We start from the raw sequence: 23278 nt of genomic DNA, 5'->3' as shown, positions 1-23278 counted from the left end.
ACAAAACACGCACACAACATGCAAAACGTCACACACCTATTGCAAAAGCAAACACTTAATTCAAACTATTGTGTTTTTTGTAACTCTACACACAGTATATGATTAGCCACATACACGTCAAACTTCACAAAAAATGCAAATGTCTTGCTGTTTGTTCAGTGCAGTGGAGCACACAGGATTTTGTCATATCACTCACACATACTCATATGTGCACAAAGGCACTGTAAAGGCTATGTTTGCACAATCGATGAACTTTACAGTTATTGAACTGAACTGAATCAACTGTTAGATTGTATTGAACCCCCACGTCAGAAATATTAAATCCAGTTTCAGTTCAGCTGTGTCTTGTTAATTCGTTTTCTTTCTTCTTCCTTACAATCGCTAAGACACGTCTCAATACAGAGATCATTAGGCCACTTTTTCAAAACTCTTATATTTATGGGAATTATTTTCACTTGGACACAAACACCACCAAACTTTATGTACCTACAGGCCAATATGCATGTTTACATAGCCTATTCTTTTCAAAACTGTTAAACTTAAAGTTGCACTATGTACAATTTTGTACAATATGTACAAACCACTGGGCCAGTGTTATATATTTTATTGAGTACTTAAAATATCCTAAATGTTTCCAAATATTTGTAAATCATGAGAAATTGCTATTTTAACCAAGGAACCGGGAAGTGTGAGGGAGTCGTTTGTCAATGGTTTCATATCTACGTTACCCTCGGTTTACGGTTTTATTTTGCAGAAACGCTTTACTCTCACTACAGTGTGAACAAGTGTCATAGCAGCCGCCGAGCGAATGCACAGAGTAACGTCATAACATAATTTTCAACACACTCAGATGTATCTAATATGATAAACAGAGCTGCGTTACCTCATGACCGGAAAAGCGCAAGTGGCGCCGACGACTGTGTCATAATAAAAGTCCCGCTGCTCGCGAGGCGTGTTGTCTTCGTCACTCATTAACAATCGCTTCAGAGGCCTTGCTTAGCTCCACAACACTCTGTCGTGCTCTGCTTCAAACTACAGTAACGTTAATAATCTCATCCGTGAACATGATTTCGGCCCGAGTCCACACAGAGAATCGGGCATTTATTCCCGATTCTTTTCCACCGACTGTGAGGTGAAGACCGCATATCCCAAGAGTCAAACGTGGCGCTCAAACGTGTGCGCTCAAACGTGGCGTCATCAAGCTACGCCTTCGCTTTGAATAGGCGATCTCTAACGGACGGAAAAGTTACATAGTGCACCTTAATACAATACAACATAATAACATAATACACTTAACATAATACAAGAATGAATTATACAGAAATGTATCATCCATTCAAAAGGGGAATAATTTTGTACTGTAATGTAAATGTGGATCATGTTGTCAGGACTTGGGTTTTATCATTGCTCTTCCAGTTTTTTCTCTCATTTTATGTTGAACAGTTTTTTTCACTGCACCACAGCTGTGCTGTATTCTTAATCAGCACTTTTGAGCACCACTCTCTCACCTGTCTCTCCATTTAAGTTTCCCCCCACTAGATTTCTGCGTCAGCTGCGCTGCATTATAATCAGGGCTCTTGCACTCCTCTCTCACCTGTTTCTCATCTCATTTAATATTCTCACACTATTTAGGCCCCGTCCACACAGAGACGCATTAAGCTGTAAATGTAATTTTTTTTTATGTTTTAGAAGCTCTGGCTTCGTGTGGACGGGGCCTCAGTTTCCTTCTTTATCTGCCTTCTCTGCCAGAGTGTTTTGACTGCTTTTCTGTCATGCTCTAGCGTTTCAAATGTTTAACCTAGTTTTGCCTTGTCAAGTTTTGATCCTGTTCTGTTTTTCCTAGTCTGGTCCAGCCCTGCAGCTCCCAATTTTCCCATCTCCTTTTGGATTTTGCCTTTTGTTATTGAGTCTGTGCCTGTGCTTGGATTATTCTCTTCCCTACACATTGGACTGTGTCGTTTTGCTGGTCCTGAACCTGCCTGCCTCTTGACCACTCTCCTGGCTTGCCCACTTGCATTATTGCCTTACTGGACTGTCTACCTGTTGCTGACTTTTGCCTGTCCTTGGATTGCATCATCAGCTTCAATATTGTTTCCTTTTACTTTGCTTTTTGTCCTAATATGGTTTGAACTGATCTGCTCTTGGGTTCTCTGTTTTTCCGTCCAGCCCTCACACATGTAACATATACTTCAGAGAATTTTAAACAGTAGAGAGTTATTCTTGTTTCATAAAGAAATATTGCAAAATAAATTGTAGTATAAATTGTTACCTGATGTTAGTGTTTTTTTAGACCTGGGTTTTATGATTGATAAAGTATGTTTGTTGGGTGGAACCTTTGCTAGTGTTGTGGAACAATGAGTTGATTTGAGACATTTTATGAAGTGTTTTGTTAATTTTAGTGTGTTTTGAATGTGAAATTTGGTTAGGAGATCTGGGTGTTTAGAGTTTTGAAAAAATGACCTAAGTATTTAGAAATGTGTCCTAGCGGTTGAAAAATAACTTCCCTTTTTACGCGCATGCGAGGATCAGCATGCAGTGCACGTGACGCAAATTTCGCCATCAGAGGAGTATGCACGTAATGCACCATCAGATTTTTGTAACGCGGGTACTTTGTACACCCAGGTTGCATATGCGCAATTACATTTAGCAGTATTTAAATGGATTGTAACTCATGGTGAGAGTTTGCTCAAAACTATGCATACGTTGAACACCTGTGTACACATAAGAGTCAAAAGAAGTATGTACATGTGACAAATGTGTGCAGGCATTGTAAGAACCAACATGTTTTCAGTTGTTTGCCCAATACGTCAGATCAGATGCATTTACAGTGGGGTTTTTGTTTACATTAGCTATGACAATTTTTTTCAACATTTTTAACAAATTTCCTAAACTCTTAACGCACCAACACACCTACAACACACAATTAGCATTTTTTTGTTAGGTTTAGGTCTTTTGCTGCAGAAATTCAATAAAATTAAAAAATTAAAAAAACATCTCAGACTGCTTTATAGAATGTACGGTTACTGTAATGAAAAAACAAAGACAGAGACAGAATTACTGCAATAAAGACTTTATTCGCAAAAGGACAAAAATATGCAATATAGCTGCCATTTATTATGTGAAAATACAAAATAGATTAACAGAAAAAGCCCCAGAAAAATAGTGTGTTTTCTTCTAATCTGCCCGGTCTTCTGCATTTGACCACATGTTCTCATCCACATCACAACTGATATCTTCTCTGGAAAGGTATCATGGAAATAATCTTTTGGCATGCCTTATCCACCCCTGGCAGTGTTCAGCTGTGATGTCTTGGCATGCAGCATCCACTGCATCCCGGAGGGACATTTGGTCCTGTGGATGATGGTCAAAAACCTTCCAACTCCAGCATGAGAATCTCCTCAATGGGGTTAAGGAAAGGGGAGTAAAGAGGAAGGAAATGGGACATCATCCTAGTATGGGCGTCAAACCATGCTGAGACTGCACGGGAATGGTGGAATGCCACATTGTCCCATGTGATCATATTGGCAAGTATCTCTTTGTCCCCTTTCTACCTCTGGCACCAGTCTTTCGTGCAGGTCTTCTAAAAACAGAAGAAGGCAGTCAGTGTTGTATTCATAGAGTCTATTTTTAGTATGAAAGATGCAGTCTGTGAACGGAAGTGAGAGACTGTAAGTTTTGAATGCTTATATCTCCTAAATGCACATATTGTCATTGTTTTGGAACACACCAGCTTATTCATAACCTTAAGGCTGGGAGGGACCACAAACTCAGTCTCTCCTTTCTTTGAGGACCTACATGACGAACAATTTAAGTCATGGAGAAAACTATATACTTCACGTGTTTTTGTGCCCTTGACGTCGACATTTTCGACTATTGTGGGTGTGGAATCACATGGGTATGCGAAGCTGCCCCAGGTGGAAGAGACGCTTGCGTGCTATCTCTCTCCTGGGTCTGCATATTCATGAAAGAGACATACCTCCCCACGAAGCCGTGTAGAATAACTTTGACTCTCGTGGGTAAAAGCTTATATATATGAATTATGTATTATTTTATATAGATTATATATCATTTTATATAAATGATATACAGTGGGGAGAAAAAGTATTTGATACACTGCCGATTTTGCAGTTTTGCCCACTTACAAAGCATGTAGAGGTCTGTAATTTTTATCATAGGTACTCTTCAACTGTTAGTGACGGAATCTAAAACAAAAATCCAGAAAATAACATTGTATGATTTTTAAGTAATTAATTTGGATTTTATTGTATGACATAAGTATTTGATACATCAGAAAAGCAGAAATTAATATTTGGTACAGAAACCTTTGTTTGCAATTACAGAGATCATGCGTTTCCTGTAGTTCTTGACGAGGTTTGCACACACTGCAGCAGGGATTTTGGCCCACTCCTCCATATAGACCTTCTCCAGATCCTTCAGGTTTTGGGACTTTCAGCTCCCTCCAAAGATTTTTTATTGGGTTCAGGTCTGGAGACTGGCTAGGCCACTCCAGGACCATGAGATGCTTCTTACGGAGCCACTCCTTAGTTGCCCTGGCTGTGTGTTTTGGGTCGCTCTCATGCTGGAAGACCCAGCTACGACCCATCCTCAATGCTCTTACTGAGGGAAGGAGGTTGTTGGCCAAGATCTTGCGATATACAAGGCCCCATCCATCCTCCCCTCAATACGGAGCAGTCATCTTGTCCCCTTTGCAGAAAAGCATGGATCTTTGTTACAGAAGTAGACTCAGAACACACAGGATATCGTTATGCAGGAAGTTTATTGACAACAACAGAAATTGAATAATCGTGAATGGTAAGTAAACAGTCAGAGGATACTTTAACAGTGCTGATGGTAATGATGATCTTTGCCTTACAGGACCAGGAGATCGTGGATGGTGAAGGACGGACACACGGACGGACACACACAGGCACGCGGACGCACGCACACACACACATGCGTGCTGAAGACTGAACAATGGGAAACGCTAGAGAGGAGAACACAGAGGAGGATCACAGGAGGAGAATCGCTGGAGAACAGACTTGGAAGGAATCTAGGAATAAATCCACAAAGTATAAACAAGACCGGACACTGGATTGAAGTGAGGTGTGTGTTTTTGTAGCCATCTTGATGAGGGAGAAGATGAGGTGCAGGTGGGAATCAAGGAGGATGCCGGGAAGTGAAGTGCAGAAGGGACAGATGACCATGTGACAATAACACTCTTCTTGCTTGGAAGTTATGTTACACCCACAATTTTTCACCACATAAAACCTTTCTATGTAACAAATCTGATATAATGACTAGGAATAAATCTATTTTTCTCTCTATATCAAGGGTCTCCAAACTCGGTCCTGGAGGGCACTGTCCTGCTGGTTCAGGTGTGTTTATTTGGGGTTGGAGCTAAACTCTGCAGGACAGTGGACCTGCAGGACTGAGTTTGGAGACCCCTGCTCTACATGGTTTAACAGGAATATAATTGAAATTCTTTCCATTTCTGATAAATCTGGAAATTTTGTGTTTTATGACGAATTTATGTCTATTCATAATTTCCCCTTACCATTTAAAGAATATAATGCAGTGCTTAAAGCGATTCCTTTCAGTCTAACTTAACTTAAGTTACATTTCGCCGCTGTCCGATGAAAACCACGTATGTCCATTTTGCAGATTTTGAGATTTTTCGACGGATTGAATGTCCAGGTTAATTTCCGTATACAGTATGCTTCACATATCTAAATGGCCACTGAAAAGTTGTGAAATCATGTCATCTGATTTTCACATATATCCATTTGGTGTCAAAGCTGTCAATCACGCCGCATATCTCCCCGCCCTGTGGAAGCATCTCGCCGGTCTCGTGAAGTTTCATCAAAGCTCAGCACTGGATAGCCGAAAGTACGACATTGAAGCTCTCCACAGTTTAGTTCTAATCTAGTTCTTCACAGATTAGTTTGCTTGCTAGTATGTAAATAAACTCGGTCTCATTGATAAGATTCAAACTTTTTTTTTCTTAGTCAAACTGATCAAATTATAGCCTGTAATGCTACTGTTATGATTGTCACTAGAACATGCCTCACTCATACTGCTATCACCGCTTGCCAGAGGCTGAGAATGTCCAGCACGTATTCCTCTGTCAATATGAAACGCCACTTGGCCATTCTAATTAATGATCGGAAGAACGTGTATGGACCACCGTTACTGTAAAATATGCACGTATGTCCATTTAAACTCAATTTTGGTCAAATGTGGATTATATCATTACACTGGCAAGAATATGGTTACATGTAAAGATGCCGTACCAAGTATGACAACGCTACATTCAACTGCTTTTGAAATACGGTGTTTTTTTCGCTTCCTGAAAAGTAACCATTTTGGACATACGTGAGTTTCATCGGGCAGCGACGATTTGATCATGCGTGAAAACGCTTACACATAATTTATTCACTTAAAGATCAAAACTCATTATTTTGAGAAAGTACTCAGAATTTATTTATACTGAATATGCATACAAGTCAAGTCAAGTCACCTTTATTTCTAAAGTGCTTTATACAATACAAGTTTCACAGCAGCTTCACAATAGTAACACATTCAAATTCTCTTGATAATTCTCTACCAATAGTGTCATTATTCAGCTCATGTCAGTTCAGTGTTGATTCAGTTCAGTTCAATAACTGTAAAATTCAATTGTGCATACATACTGTATATGCAGCATGGCCAAGTAAATCCAAGCTGCACGTTACGGTTATCGACCACGCATAGTACTGCACTGTGAACATCTCCTGGTATGTATGAGAGTCATTCATTTGTTTGTTTTATGATGGTCTTGTTAGTAATTCTGCCATTTCATGTTTGACAGATCGATTACATGACCAGGGGTTTCATCGCCGTATAATGGGGTGGAATGCACGTCTAGTGATGTAACGCACTGCTGCCTTGCCTGGGTCTCATTCTGGTCAAATGTTTTGTTTTGAGTCAACGTTGCGTGTGTAACTTCAGCCAAAATGATCGCTCGCTAGAGAGTGAACAGATAAGTATAAAGCATGGCCGTTTGTTGGCCGGGTTGTTCCTCGAGCAGGTGGGTGATTGGGGCCTGTGTTCTCTTTTAATTTTAGTTTTTTTCTGTTCTGTGGTTGTATGTTGAATTGTAAACGTTATTATTGCAGTTTTCCTCTCTTTTTTTTCTTGTTTTGTAAGTTGTCATATGCACTGAAGGTAATGTATTTTTGTTGGTTTATATTTTACTTTTAATTACATGGAATGTGAATAAGGGAGGGGTTTGGCTGCTATCATTTACTGGTATCCACATTGAGTGCTGTGCTTCATAGGTTGGAGTGATCTCACCAAAGTGTTGTGTGGGTATTACAGTTTTTTTTTTATGATTGCTTAAGCACAATTTTCAAAAAACAAGGCTTGTTTTGTCAAAACACTACACACAATTCACACATCCACACACAAGTAGCAGAACACCTCAGTTGTTTTGCAAAATGAAAAATTTTACAATAATTTAACAAAACCCAATTTTGACACCGTATGGCACACACATGGTTCATCCAATCTGATTCTGTTTGATTAATTTACACACTGCTGTTCTCAATCTTAAACAATTTCTTCTTTTCTAATGATATAATCTGGGTTAGATTTTTTTTTCAGAGATATTGTTAGAGTAAAGTATATAAATATATTGACCAAACAGTACACACAAGACCAGTACTGCATATTGATGAAAATATTTATTTCTCTCCACATTGTAAAATCATTTGATTCATTCATGCATTTTCAAAGGTTTTATATATATATATATATATATATATATATATATATATATATATATATATATATATATATATATATATATATATATATATATATATATATATATATATATATATATCTGCTGAGGTTGGGCTGAACTCTCTGTCCAGCCTCTCTCAATGTCAACCCATGGGTACAGTACTCATGGTCAACCAAGGTTGCACGAATCGCATCTGATAAATTTGGTCCCCGTCTTCTTTGTCCACGTCCTACTCCAGGTCTACCTCTTCCTATTGTATTTATTTAATTTTTTTGTCTACTTTAATAATGTCACAGGTTGGAGCGGACCGCGTGAGTCCCGCTCCTCCCTTACTTTCCACCTCGGGGAGGTTCCCAGGGATACCCCAGACGACCAGACACCACGAGGCAGGGCCGGCTCTAGCTCTTTGGTTGCCCTAGGCGAGATTGAGTTTTGCGCCCCCCCCCCCCCCCTTAATTGTTAAGCCCACCGGCAACTATAGTTGCCAGTGTATAGTTGTCATTTTCCTTCTGTAAGTATTTTTCTAGATATTATCCATGTTTTATATCTTAATGACACACAAGCAGACAACCAAATAAAGGATTTCAAGAAAAAAAAAAAGTATTAATTTCCTTCCTGTCACATGAGACTGCCCACTTCCTACCCCTACTTCCAGGGAGCACAACGAAGGCAAACCCTCCCAAAGAAAGGATATTTTCATGTTAATAATAAGTATTTTTAGTTGACATATATCAACATAATCATGAAGGTCTCTAGAATCATCCAAACATAACAAATCTTACAACAGATCTATAGTTTTTAGTATACTTAGTCAAACATAATAAATTTGATCATGAATACAGATTGATCTGTTGAAAGCAGTTATTTTGAGTTAGATGCTAAATGTTCTCCTCTTATACATATTTGACATTGAAGGGGTGCATAGGCTACAACATATTTGCCCACCGGCAACTATAGTTGCCACAGATTCAAATACGATTTTCAAGAAAAAATACAAAAACCTGGGGAAAATAAATGCAGAACATGCCATTCAGAAAAAAAATGGGCACAAATGGGTTAAGTATTTATAAAAACTATACAAACAAAAATGCTCCTATAGTTACTCCAAGACTTAAAAAGCTAATTATGACTTAAATGATACACTCTAATAAATTGCACATACAAAAATGTTACAAAGAACGTTGGAGGATATTTAACAAATTATGACTCAAACTATGGATGAACAAACAAAAAGGCTTTTATAGTCACTCCAACACTTAATCAAGAAAATTAAGACTTGAAGGATCAACTGCAATAAATTGTTCATACACAAATTCTAGAAAGAATGTTCAAGGATATTTACCAAATATTAACTCCATAAACTGTGCAAAAACACTCTTAAGCACCTGTAAAGACACTTAAGCAAATTATGACCCATAAACTGGATTAACTATAACCTCTACAAACAAAAGTGCTATTATGGATACACTGTACTTACCACTACAAAATTAAAATATATAAGTTCTTGTAGCTCTATCCCTATCTTAAATAATAAAAGATGAACAGTTGTTTCTGGCATTTCTATTCACCTTCAAAATTGACGCAGCATTAAAATTTGGCTCGTCTGGATTTCCTTATTGTCAGTGAAATGCGTAGTAATATGTAGATAACTAGCTAGCTAGTGATAGCTTAGTGACAGCAATAAAACGTCCAATGCCGTCCAATATTAGTTGATAATATCGATAATACGAAGTAAATTTATTTCGTTTGATAGCTTTATGGCTGAGATGAGAAGACTTACCTCTATACTGGGCTTTCTTTTGATCGTCTGCCTTTCTCTTTTTCCGTCCCTGTGCACTCGAGGGTTTAGACCGCGTCATATTTGAAGAACGCGCCAGTGCTGAGCACTAGCCTGACATAACGCCTGAACGCCTGTGCTCGACAATACTCACTATCAATTTCAATCTAATAATCAGGTTAAGTAATTAAACGTGCGGCTGAGGGGGCGCCCAAGGATGATCATGTTTAATAAACAGTATGTTTTATTTCGCTTGTGTTATTCTATGCTTAATGGGAAGCAAGTTTAAGGGCGCCACAAGAGGGCGCCTGGCTGCGCCCCCAACACATTTGTCGCCCTAGGCAACCGCCTAGCTCGCCTATAGCAAACGCCGGCCCTGCCACGAGGACACTGGAGTAAGGTTTAAAATTACAAGTCTTTATTAATTTACTTAAAATTGGGGGAAGGGGAAGTGAAGGGGCTAAAATCCAAGAGGACTGGAGAGTGAGGACACCGCCTCAGAGCTCGCCGGCTCTTGCCGCAGGAGAAACTCAGATAAGTCGCCTCGTCCTTTTTCTCAATGTTTGGCTTCCATGTCCTGCTATTTGCTCACTTGACTCTTTCTTTCTATTTCCCAGGTCGGACCTTTCGGGGGATTTACGCCACGGCTCGCTCCTTCTCTTGAACACAGGGATATAACGGGTAAGTACTGGGGAACGTGGGCGACAGGGGTACCTCTCTCCTCGGGCGTGTTCCGACGGCTTCCTTTAAGAATGGATCAAGGGGCCGGCGTCATAGAAGCCGTTACCTCCGGGGCATCCGCTGGATCTGGGTCAATACTGGGACTTTTGTTTGGCATACAGGTAAGTATAACTTCGCTCAAAGGATATCACTCTCAGACTCCGCAAACACAGTTCATCAGTTTCTTTCTCCTTGTTCCAGGCTCTGTGATAGCGGTGGCTCAGGGGGCTTGACCACGGCGGTGGTGCTGGATCGGGCGCTCCTCTAGATGGTTTCACATAGGTAAGTGCAGGTAAGTATGACTTTTCTCAATGGATATCACTCACAGACTCCGTAGACACGATTCATCAGTTTCTCTCTCCTTGTTCCAGGCTCCGTGATAGCGGTGGCTCAGGGGGCTTGACCACAGCGGTAGTGCTGGATCGGGCGCTTCTCTAGATGGTTTCACATAGGTAAGTGCAGGTAAATATGACTTTGCTCCGGGCGTGTGTAGCGTTCCCCTCTCCTCCCCTCGGGCCCTGCACACGCACACACAATTTCCTCCGACACAAGCACGTATCAATGGCTATTCAAGAGAGTGCTTACTTGGCTCCGGTCGTGCTACCACCGTAGAGACAGAGAGTAGGGTGATGTTCACAGCGTGAATGTTTAGGGCTAGTTACTCCGCCAGCTTCGGGATCGTACCTTCCCCAGAGAGTGGGTCAGCCTGGAAAATGGTCTTTGGGACGACACGCACACACACAGCACAACACAGCAGATTCCAAGTGTACACTCTCAAAGTCAAGATACTGACTCACCCACGGCACTCCACACACTAACCAGGTGTACTTAAGGTCCAGAGACCACTTTTCCCGCGTAGTTTATCTCGGGGGGGAGATCGCTGAAGCGCTGGTATAGCGAAGAACCAACGAGAAGGACGTTGCTGCTACACCACCCCGGCGGCTTTCACTGTCCGCTGACTCTGGCTCTCCCACGCTCACTCTCCGCGGTGGGGCCACTCGTTTTCCTAGTTTCAACATCACAAGGCTCACAGATGATAAACTTCCGGTGAATTTGTTACTGTATACGTTTCTCAGGGTACTCACACATTGATCAACCCGTGTGCTCGTCTTGTTCTCTCCTCCAGTGTCTGGCTCGCGTCCTGGCCGCTGTGCTCTCTCTCCCGAAGGGATTTGTTCATCAGCACTTCCGGCAACTGTCCTGCATGTAACTTCTCAGAATCGGACACACACTTGACACTTGAATCACAATGCAAAACTCGGTCTGTATTATACTCAGCCTCGTCTCTTTTCTTCTCTTTATAGCTCTCCGGATCTTTGATCGCTCAGTCCACAATATCCACCTCGTGTTATCCCTTGTTTGCCCAGATGCCCAGGTCCTCTCGCCGCAACGGCTGGAAGCGGCTACCACCACGCTCAGCTTGAGCCCGACCCGGAACTAACAGCTGCGGCTGTGTATGACCGCTGCAACGACTGACTCCCAACTGAATTCTGGAAGCCCTCTTTGTACTCCTCCTAACTCCCCTTCACCCAATCCGGAGATCGCGCTGTTCATTGGAGCACCTGCCGCCGATTCTCTATGATTTTGGCGCTGGGACGGGAACCCGGAAGTAGTGGTGTTTGATCCGGGCGGAACAAATCTCTGCCACTATGGTTCCGCCCCAGGAAAAGTCACACCGTGACAATAACATTACCCCATCTTTGTACTCCCTTGCCTATGTCTCTCTACTCACCCACATACTGGTAACGAACCTGTGTCCTCTCTGTGTAGGGCTAATTTTCCCAGTGTATTCCGGGTGGCTTAGTCCAGTGTTTAGTATAATTTTTGGTGCTTTTCTATCATTCCCTCTATTACTTGACCATCTTGCTACATATATATGATGGAGAATGACTGGAGTAAAGATGGATTTATAGATGGAGAATGACTGGAGTGACGCCAGCTTTGCAACAGAGCGGTCATTCTCCCCAACCTTCACCTGAAGTGGAGGAGAGTGGATCGTCTGTAGACACAGACCCAGAGCCTTAACAATGCGAGCTGCTGGCTCAAACTGCGTTAACACCCGATGCAGACGATGCTAGTGAAGCAGCAGCGCAAGAGAACTGACCTAATCTATGAACAGTCAAATCCTCACACTGAATGCCACTAAAAATAGATCAGATATCTGATATACATACAATGTATTTTCATTCAAATTAACTGAATCAATAAGTTCAGACCTAAAAGCCTATTATAAACGGATTTCCTCAAATAAGTTAGACTATATGCCAGCACGTTATGGTATTGTTGTTCGTTACCGAGGCAACCACTTGTGTGTCAGGGTTTGAAAGCACGTCTCATGTATGAAAATAATCTGTACACATGACGGGCGGCAATAATATCGCAAGAAAAGCCTGATGTGTACTGACAACTGCATTATTTAACCGCATTTTCTTCATTACAATGTTAAAGCAAGTGTCAGGTGAGTTTCATTCATAATGTTTCTACTTCATGTTACATGACCGTTCATGCTGAAGCCGTTCTCATCATGTGATTGGGGGAAACATTTCTGAGGGCGTGGTGAGCTCGTGCCAGGGGCGTGTGTAGTGAGCCGTTGGAGGTACCATCCTACGTCACGATGTACCACAACGTCCAATAGGAAAATTCAACTGCAGTAGCCACCGTTCAACCTTAACGCCGCATTCACACGGGGCGTCGGCGTCAACGCTTCTCGTTTACTTTGAATGGGTGACGTCATGCGTTGCCGAACTGAATTGTGGGTTCCGTCGCGGCGCTTCACTCGCGTTGCAAGCGGCAAAAGTTGAAGATTTCTCAACTTTTCAAGCGCCAACGCAGGCGTCATCCAATCAGATCACCCTATGCAAATATCCTAGAGCAGACGCTAGCCAATCGCGTTCGTTTAAAACACCGGTGAATGAAGAGTGAATGAAGAGTAAAGAACGATCTAAAATGGAGGAAAAGCTAATAATTGCGGTGGATAATCACCCGGTCCTTTACTACCAATCATTATTTACATACCGGGACACAAACTGGAGAGACCAGGCCTGGAAGGAGGTGGCAGAGACGGTTGGAGAATCTGGAATGTATCATGCTTGTATTCCGTCCGTGTACTCTGTTTATCATTGAATGACAGGCAGCATATCATATCATGTGTGGTTCAAATAGGCGCTATCCCCCAGCCAAATGAGGAATCAAATATTAAAGTGATCAGTTTTCATACACAAAATAGTCTCACAGACTAGCTGTCAAAAAAGGCGCTTTTTTTGTGTTGTGTTGTGGTCCAAGCGGCAAGTAATGTGATTAGCTGTTGTCACTATGACGGTCGCGTCAGCACCAAGCTTCAGCCACGCCCTCCGTCAAGCGTTAACGCCGAAGCCCCGTGTGAATGCGGCGTAAGAGGGCAGCACTTTGGCGGTTTTACACCATATTTCATAGAATTAAAGGGGTGGTAAAACACATTCTTTTGAAGGCTTGACTGTGTTTGTGGGGTGCACTGTAACATGTGTTCATGCTTCGTTTAAAAAAAAATTGCCTTATTTTTCATATATTTGACCTTTATTCTACACTGCTCTGTCCCTCCTTGTAAAACGGTCTGATGCTTTCCGGGTTGTATGAAGCCAGTCCCTCAAAAATACGCAGTGGGCTCTGATTGGTTAGCTGGCCCAGTGTGTTGTGATTCGCTAAACGCCTAGTGCACGTATGTCGGAAACGTCACGCCCCTTACCGGAGGCTGTGCTTTGGTCAGTGTTAGAAACAACGGCGTCAATAAAACCACACCAATCTGAGCCCGAATCAGACCCAGAACATTTGAGTGAAGATGATCGAGCAGAACCTGTTCAGTCCTCAAGAGTAAAGACTGCGGATCTATAATGATCGCTACTGAATGGCACTTTAACTTCTGTATTTTTAGAACGATTATAGCCAAATATCTGTCGCAAGAACTAACCCAAAACAAACACTAAACACTGGCTTTAACTAGTAAGTTAGCCAAATCACACACAGAACCATGTTTAGCATGCCTGTAGATAAACAATACATAAAAGCTCTAATCAAAGAATCATTTACACTAATGCCAGGTTCGCTGTTGAGATTTTAACGTTAGTGTTTGTAACGTTAGGTGTTCGTCGGATAACGTTAAGTATGAATTAGCATTTAACAGACTGGTTTGCAGAACAGCGTTGTCATCTGTTTACTTCCTTGCTACAACCTATTACAGGAAAACACATCGATGAAAAATAAATCAGACTTACAGGTTGTGGCCCGTAAACAGCTTCTGTTTGTAAATCCAGCTTTCAGGACAAGCCGTTGTGCATATCCTGTATTGAACTCGCTAAGTTTGTCGAAGTTTGTGTTGTCCTCCGTGAAATGTGCAGCGCGCGCGTCGTGCATCCACGCACCGGCAGTGTTTTTTTCACGCAGCTGACGTTGTGCAAATCTGGCATTGAAATCGCGAAGACGGTGGATGTTTTCCTCTGTTAGATGTGCTGCAGGGAGCCCTGCGCGCGCCTGATTCCCCGCTGACTCAAACACACGTGCATATAACATGCTGTGTGTTAAACGCTCTGCAACGCACCCCCGTCCCAAGGAAGGCTGAACAGAGCAAGTACCCCAGACCTGCAATCCGGATGAATATAACAGCGTTTCCTTGGCATCGCGGCAACAACACTCCAGCCTACTATACCACAACAGCGCCGCGATACAAAATGGCCTCACCCCCCCTTTATGTAAATATTGAGCCTGTTGATGTCACCAACCCTGGAGGAATGTCTGTAGTCGCCTACTGGCCGTTTGCTGTAGTTCTTAGAAACTGATTTCTTTAAAAGCAAATATCTCCCTTTGCTTTAAACTTTGAACGTTGTAACTTTGCAGATGTTGTTTATGCTCCAGCAGCAACATTACACGCTAGCTAAAGTTAGAATAGTGAAATCGTGGTTTACCACCCCTTTAAAGATTGGGGATGAATTTACATAATAATATTTACATATTATGTTTGTTTATGTACACAATTCTGCAAGCAGTAACGTTACGTATAACACAATCTATGAATGACGCAGCTGAGTGTAACATACGGTCCACTGGAGGCAAGTGTTTCGAACCCATGTGCAGCATTTATTAACAATAAACAAAACTTAAAACAAAGACTTGGCTTAACTTGGTCAAAACATAAAACAAAGTCATGGCATGGCTAAACAAAACTCACCACCAGCAGGTTACAACGTTAATAACAGACAAAGACACATGGCAAACATGAGGGCTAAAATACACACACAGACTAATGACAAGACAAGTGACACCTGTGAACAGTGATGAGACAATGAACCAATGACAGGACAAGACACAAGATCACATGAGGGCATGGGATTCACATGACACTGAAACATGACAAAACCAGGAAGTGCATGACAAGACTGTGAACAAGACACTAAAACAAAGCAAGAACATGATAAACTAAAACATGAACCAAGAACAATGAACATGAACCAACACCAAGACACCATGTGACAGATCCCCCCCTCTATGGGCGGCCCCTGACGCCCAAACAACACCAACACATCAATAACCTAACAAAGAGTCTTAACAAAAAGTCTTGGGGGGCGGTCTTGGGGGAGGGATGGGGGGCCAGGCCCGTGCAGGGGCACCGGACCCAGACATGACACGGCCGGGCCTGGGAGCGTGGGCGGACCTGGACCCTGTGGCGTGGGCGGACCTGGACCCTGTGGCGTGGGCGGACCTGGACCCTGTGGCGTGGGCGGACCTGGACCCTGTGGCGTGGGCGGACCTGGACCCTGTGGCGTGGGCGGACCTGGACCCTGTGGCGTGGGCGGACCTGGACCCTGTGGCGTGGGCGGACCTGGACCCTGTGGCGTGGGCGGACCTGGACCCTGTGGCGTGGGCGGACCTGGACCCTCAGGCGTGGGAGGCCATGGCGGCAACGGCAGTTCATCAGGCCATGGCGGTAATGGCGGTTCAGGGGCCCACAGAGGCGTGGCCTTCATGGCCTCCATGTACCCCCTGCCCCCCCCCCAAAATTTTCTTGGGTGGGACAGCGGGGCCGTGGGCTGGAGCCTGGACGGGGCCGTGGGCTGGAGCCTGGACGGGGCCGTGGGCTGGAGCCTGGACGGGGCCGTGGGCTGGAGCCTGGACGGGGCCGTGGGCTGGAGCCTGGACGGGGCCGTGGGCTGGAGCCTGGACGGGGCCGTGGGCTGGAGCCTGGACGGGGCCGTGGGCTGGAGCCTGGACGGGGCCGTGGGCTGGAGCCTGGACGGGGCCGTGGGCTGGAGCCTGGACGGGGCCGTGGGCTGGAGCCTGGACGGGGCCGTGGGCTGGAGCCTGGACGGGGACGTGGGCTGGAGCCTGGACGTGGGCTGGAGCCTGGACGTGGGCTGGAGCCTGGACGTGGGCTGGAGCCTGGACGTGGGCTGGAGCCTGGACGTGGGCTGGAGCCTGGACGTGGGCTGGAGCCTGGACGTGGGCTGGAGCCTGGACGTGGGCTGGAGCCTGGACGTGGGCTGGAGCATGGACGTGGGCTGGAGCCTGGACGTGGGCTGGAGCCTGGACGTGGGCTGGAGCATGGACGTGGGCTGGAGCATGGACGTGGGCTGGAGCCTGGACGTGGGCTGGAGCCTGGACGTGGGCTGGAGCCTGGACGTGGGCTGGAGCCTGGACGTGGGCTGGAGCATGGACGTGGGCTGGAGCATGGACGTGGGCTGGAGCATGGACGTGGGCTGGAGCATGGACGTGGGCTGGGCTCACTGGGGTGGAGAGTACTGTGGGAACGTGGAGCTCCTCATCCACCGTTCCCACAGTAAAAGATGAGCCACTCAACTGAAGTGCATAGTCAATATATCCAGCTAGAGTTCCTGGAGAATTGCTCTCTGGCATCAAATACCTTAAAAGGTCATTAAGTCCATTTAAGAAAATACCCTTGAGGGCAACATCATTAAAGTTCACCTGGTAGCAAAGTCCACAAAACTCCTCCACATAGTTCTCTATGGCTTGGTTTCCCTGGCGTAGACGAAGCAAGGATACAACTGCTGGGTCCATTTTGTAGGTCTGTTATTCTGTAACATACGGTCCACTGGAGGCAAGTGTTTCGAACCCATGTGCAGCATTTATTAACAATAAACAAAACTTAAAACAAAGACTTGGCTTAACTTGGTCAAAACATAAAACAAAGTCATGGCATGGCTAAACAAAACTCACCACCAGCAGGTTACAACGTTAATAACAGACAAAGACACATGGCAAACATGAGGGCTAAAATACACACACAGACTAATGACAAGACAAGTGACACCTGTGAACAGTGATGAGACAATGAACCAATGACAGGACAAGACACAAGATCACATGAGGGCATGGGATTCACATGACACTGAAACATGACAAAACCAGGAAGTGCATGACAAGACTGTGAACAAGACACTAAAACAAAGCAAGAACATGATAAACTAAAACATGAACCAAGAACAATGAACATGAACCAACACCAAGACACCATGTGACAGACAGGACAAGACACAAGATCACATGAGGGCATGGGATTCACATGACACTGAAACATGACAAAACCAGGAAGTGCATGACAAGACTGTGAACAAGACACTAAAACAAAGCAAGAACATGATAAACTAAAACATGAACCAAGAACAATGAACATGAACCAACACCAAGACACCATGTGACACTGAGCTGGTGTTAGAGACGCACCTAAAGCGTTTCGATTCATTTCTCCGTGGTTATAAGGAGTACAGACATGTTTAAAACGTCCCCTGAATCCTAATTTTCTCAGCTTTCATTTCGACCCATTCATGAAATGATCCTTTAAACAGAGTGAGCTATATGAACTGTAGTAGACAGAGCCTACACGCCCCTCTGACTGTAACCGCTAACTTTAGGTAACGTTAGATACTTTGTATACGGGTTTTCACTCACCTCTTTTGGTGGACTTTTTCCTTGTTTTTGCTCTCCTCTCCGGTTCACATAGGGTTTCCCAGCATTCCTCAAATACTTCCTTGCTCTGTCCTTCCATTCATTCACGTTCGCTCTCCTTTTTTTGCTGAGGTTTTGCCTATTAATGTCCGCAGCGGACATGAAAGCAGCCGGCGTCTCCATTTTTCGTTAGTGGACATAAACGTTTTTTCCGCGTGAGACTATTTTAAATTTTAAAATACAGAGTTTTAGTCGCGCGAACACCCCCCAGAGTGATTCTGTATACAAAGTGGCACACATACATTCAAGTCACATGGTTATCTCAATTTTTGTTTTTTTGGACTAATACGGTTGTTCGTCGCATGAACACAATTACTGTTTAATTATAAAGTAAGTATGTGTAGGTATAAGGTAACAATATGTAATATTTGGGGAATAAAGGGGTAACTATCAGGAAAATTAACACATTATGTATACTGTAAGTATTTTTTAATTAAGGGGTAATTATCCGTGTAGTTACAGGGTAAGTACAAATCTATGGGCTGTAAATTAAAGTGGTGTTTGTTATCCTCTTGTTCATGAAGTTACAGGGTAAGTGTGAATATGTGGGCTGTAAATTAAAGTGGTGTTTATTATCCTCTTGTTCATAGTTACATGGTAATTGTGAATATGCAGGCTGTAAATTAAAGTGGTGCTTGTTATCCTCTTGTTTCATGAAGTTACAGGGTAAGTGTGAGTCTGCAGGCTGTAAATTAAAGTGGTGTTTGTTCCCCTCTTGTTTCATGTAGTTACAACGTAAGTACAATAAAAACATGTAAACAATCTGATATCACTCTGAAACATTTATTTGAAAAACAACTTAAGTAAATACAGATTTACAACATTTCTTATTCATTTAAAAATAATAATAATTATAAACTCAAATACTAACACCTGACAGAAAGAGGCACGTTTTGTCCCTTTATTGTTTCTCTTGCTCTGCATTTCCTCCTCTTGTTCCTCTTCTTCTTTTTCATTATTTCCACAGTTTGCAATTTTTTTATTAAATCCGGCTACGCCACACAAAACTGGTCCGGGAACACACAGATAATTCGGGTACACAAAGCACACAGATACGTAGTGGCTGAGTCAGGTAACAGACAACGATGATAGTATCACAATTTATTCAAAAACACCATATATTAAAAAGCAACACAATCTTGAAATCTTGAAATCACATAGATCAAACATCTCACACACACACACACACACACACACACATATACCACTTCAGAACCTGGGGAATTTGTCCTGACTATAAGATCAACACAGCAATCACTCGTGCTCTCTCACAACACTCCACCCGTTGTGAACACTGCAGACTGTCAATCAAACCACCACCAGACCCGGAGGACTTCAGGAACCCCAGATTCTGAAGGGAAAAACAGAACAATTAATATATAACCAGTAAACAAAAACACATACACTTTCCACATAAAACTCTGTCAACAAAGCGTATATCCCACACGGCCAGAAGGGGCCCGTCTTTCTCTCGATGGTGACCACGGCTAACCAGCTGATGCTCGTGAACAGTGATCAGTATAATAGTGGGCATTCACCTACTTCGTAACCAAACAAATAATCCAAATCACAAACAAGAAATCAATTCAACACAACAAGAAAAGAAAATACAAAACCCAAACCAAACATTCCTAATACCATACAGGTTTAAGGGTGACACACGTAAATCTTCGTCACTGTAAGGTTACCCCCCGTCAAGGAACACTGTCAAAGCACCAATTTAGATGTATCCTGGCAGGCTGTTGATCAGTTTGGAAGTCGTCCTCCAGCTGATGGAGACCATCACGCGGTTGGGTTAGAATTTGCATAAGTTCACAGAAAACGCACAGTTTGAACAAGAGACAGGAGGGTGGTCGAACACAGCATCTTGCAAGTGAAACGCCATCATATCTGTCCGGAGTCATTCAGTATCACAAGCAGATAAGGGTTACAGAAAGTCGCACCAGCCAACACCGTCCTCAAAGCCTGCTCAGCCTGCTGCAACACCTCCACGCCTTGTACCACTAATAAAATATAACATTAGGTTTAGGAGGTGATCGTTTCATTAGCATAGGCATAAGGACAATACATCACATACCTGCGACAAACAACTCACGCCATGCAGCGCACTCAATGGTGTGCAAAGGCTCACCATAAGCGTTCACTCCACATGTCTGCCGTTCTCCTCAGCCACACTGTAAGTTCAGCGAGTCCCAAATTACCCTTCCTGACGCAAAACGATCATAATGCATTTGCCACCAGTAGCTCTTACCTCCTAAACCCAAACACGCCGCCCCAGAAATGACGTCACTTCCCGGGCCGGTAATAACTCGCTTGCCTAGATGTCCGTCGCATCTCTTTTTATATTCACGGAACACATCATATTTGGGCATTAACCGTATAATGGCTGATTACATCATCACACACTGATGGATCTTAAGAAGGAATCTTTTGATATTCTATTATTATTTATTAAAAGAAAAAGTACACCCAGAAATGCTCTCATAATTTACTAATCTTTTCACTTCCGATCAACTGTTACCCGTGTGTGCAGTATGAGTAAAGAGCAATGTGAAGCTTCAAGCTTCAAGCTTCAAGCTTCAAGCGTGAACTCAACCCTCTCATTCACACACAGATGACTGTTGGTCAGAAGCGATAGTCTACAGTTTAAAAAGTTTAAAATATTGGTATTTTTCTTACAAACACTTATCGTTTCACTTCATAAGACATTGATTCATCCATTGGGACTGTATGGATTACTGTATTATTGCTGTATGTGCTGTTTGATGCTTCAACTCTTAGGAACCCAAATTAGTTTTCATTAGGAGAGATTATTTATTTTTCTACGTTCATCTTAAGAAAGACATACATTTCCTTAATAATACTTGCATAATACAGAATAGCTAGAGACATGGGGTTCATTATTAAGATTAATCTGTGGCAAGAATGAAGAAGAGGAATAAGAGGAGGATGAAGCCAAGCAAGAGAAACGAATAAGAAGTGTTGTCTGTTTTTCAAATATAGAATTCAGAGTGATATCAGATTGTGTACGCCTTTTTATTGTACTTTCGCTGTAACTACATGAAACAAGAGGATAACAAACACCACTTTAATTTACAGCCCACAGATTTACACTTACCCTGTAATTTCATGAAACAAGAGGGGAACAAACACCACTTTAATTTACAGCCTGCATTTTCACAATTACCATGTAACTATGAACAAGAGGATAACAAACACCACTTTAATTTACAGCCCACAGATTCACACTTACCCTGTAACTACACAAATAACCTCAAGAAAATGGCATTTTGGTGTGTGAAACTGCAAATTATGTTAAGATGATGCACCCGAAACAGAAAGCAGCCCTCACCTGTGTTTTCTCTCTCTCTCTTTTTTTTCCATTGTGTAGAAGCCACAAGTTTTGTACCTGAAAACTTGACCGGAGGCACAACAAATGATACCACTATTCAGCCTAAGGTCTCAAGCTTTGAGATCTTTTACCTATGCATTTCCATTGCCACCTCTATAGTTGGTTTCATTGGAAACGGGATTGTCATATATCTGACTGGCTGCAGAATGAAGACGACAGTCAACTCTATTTGGTTTCTCAACTTGGCGATTGATGATTTCATCTTCATATTATCCTTCACCATAATAATTTGTTTTGGCTTTTATTCGTACAGGTCCTTTATGATCGTTTTCTTCATTGCGTTAGACCTAAATCTGTTTGCTAGCATTTTTTTCCTGGTAGTTATCCTTCTGTACCGATGCCTGTGCACATGGATGGTTGTTTGGGCTCAAAATAACCTAACTGTATTTAGAGCCAGGATCATCTGCATGATTGTGTGGGTTTTATCCATTGGCTGCTGCATCCCTTTCTTCTTTGAGGAGTTTTCTGCTACGATTCGGGACACATATCCATTTTTAATGGGCTTTCTCATCCCCTTCATGATCATTGCGTCTTCACACATTGCTATTGGAGTACGAATCAAACGCCTCAAAATGAGGAAGCAGCTCAACTCGTACCGGGTCATTATCGCTGTTGTCCTGGCTTTTGGTATATGTTGCTTTCCATTCTATGTTTGCCGTTTTTGTGCAATAAAAACTTGTGCCAGTGATAAAACAGTGCTAAAGACAGCAATACGATTCAGTTTCTATCTGGTTTTTCTGAACAACTGTCTGAACCCCATTCTCTATGTGTTTATGTGTGATGAATATAAGAAGAAGCTTAAACAGTCTCTGCTGCTGGTGCTGGAGATGGCGCTTGCTGAAGATCATCTGGACTTTAGAGGAAGGTCGAGGACGAACCCTTGAATTGTAGAAAACTTAATGATTGTGACCACCATAACAATATGAATCTCACCATTACCATTACAACCACTGTAGTCCTTATCTAGCAACTTGTCAACAACTTTTTGTGCTTTTAAAAAACAGCCATTTTAAAATTCATATTTGTGGTATGACTGTGTAATTTGTGTCGTAGAACCAAATAGTGAAAGTCTCTTCTAATGATTATGGGAACATTATATACCTGCATGTTTGTGAATTTTTTTATAAATCCAATATGCAACAGCCCATTTTGTTATGCTGTTTTATGTTTGAACTTTATTCTGAATAAAACAGAAAAATACATGCATTTGATTGTTCAATTCAATTCAAATGTATTTGTATAGCGCTTTTCAGCAGCTTTACAGAAAGTGCATTTCATAAATGTACATTGAAAAATGTTAGAAAGAGAATGTTAAAGAAAAATGTTAGAAAAAGTTAATCAATCATGTATTAATTTAGGCCATAACAACGCTGGCGTTGAGTCGTCTCTTCACAGGCGTCGAGTCGTCTCATCACAGGTGTTGGGGCATCTGAAGTCTCCATGAGAGGCTGGATACAAAATGGAGATGACGAACCAGTTACCTCGGGACTAGTGTCCCAAGATAACAACAGAAAAGCAGATGGGAAATAATTAGCATAGCTGCTGTTCAGAATATTAATGCTTTTGATTCGATTTAACTGTAGTATAAAAGGTAATT

The 23278-nt window shown here is 42.6% G+C and overlaps 2 protein-coding genes across 2 annotated transcripts in view; one reads left to right on the top strand and one right to left on the bottom strand.

Annotated features, from left to right (window-relative positions):
* LOC307130331 (formyl peptide receptor 2-like) overlaps positions 1-20641 on the bottom strand; it is a gene marked incomplete at both ends in the record, with an annotated part of 30974 nt that extends 10333 nt beyond the window's left edge. The window contains 2 exons of the mRNA XM_079823297.1: positions 20213-20272; positions 20521-20641. Coding sequence (XP_079679423.1) covers positions 20213-20272; positions 20521-20641 — 181 coding nt within the window. The remainder of the gene's footprint in view (positions 1-20212; positions 20273-20520) is intronic.
* Positions 20642-21194: 553 nt separating this feature from the next.
* On the top strand, positions 21195-22565 carry LOC307130330 (fMet-Leu-Phe receptor-like; the record flags this gene model as incomplete). The annotated part of the gene is made up of 2 exons (XM_079823296.1): positions 21195-21228; positions 21661-22565. 2 exons carry the CDS (start codon positions 21195-21197, stop codon positions 22563-22565), a joined length of 939 nt encoding a protein of 312 aa, XP_079679422.1.
* Positions 22566-23278: the final 713 nt, after the last annotated feature.

This window comes from Gobio gobio (genome assembly GCF_949357685.1).
Source record: "Gobio gobio genome assembly, chromosome: 8".
In the NCBI taxonomy this organism is placed as follows: Eukaryota; Metazoa; Chordata; class Actinopteri; order Cypriniformes; family Gobionidae; genus Gobio; species Gobio gobio.
Note: the sequence above shows the minus strand (reverse complement) of the source record. Positions and strands in the feature narration are given on the sequence as shown.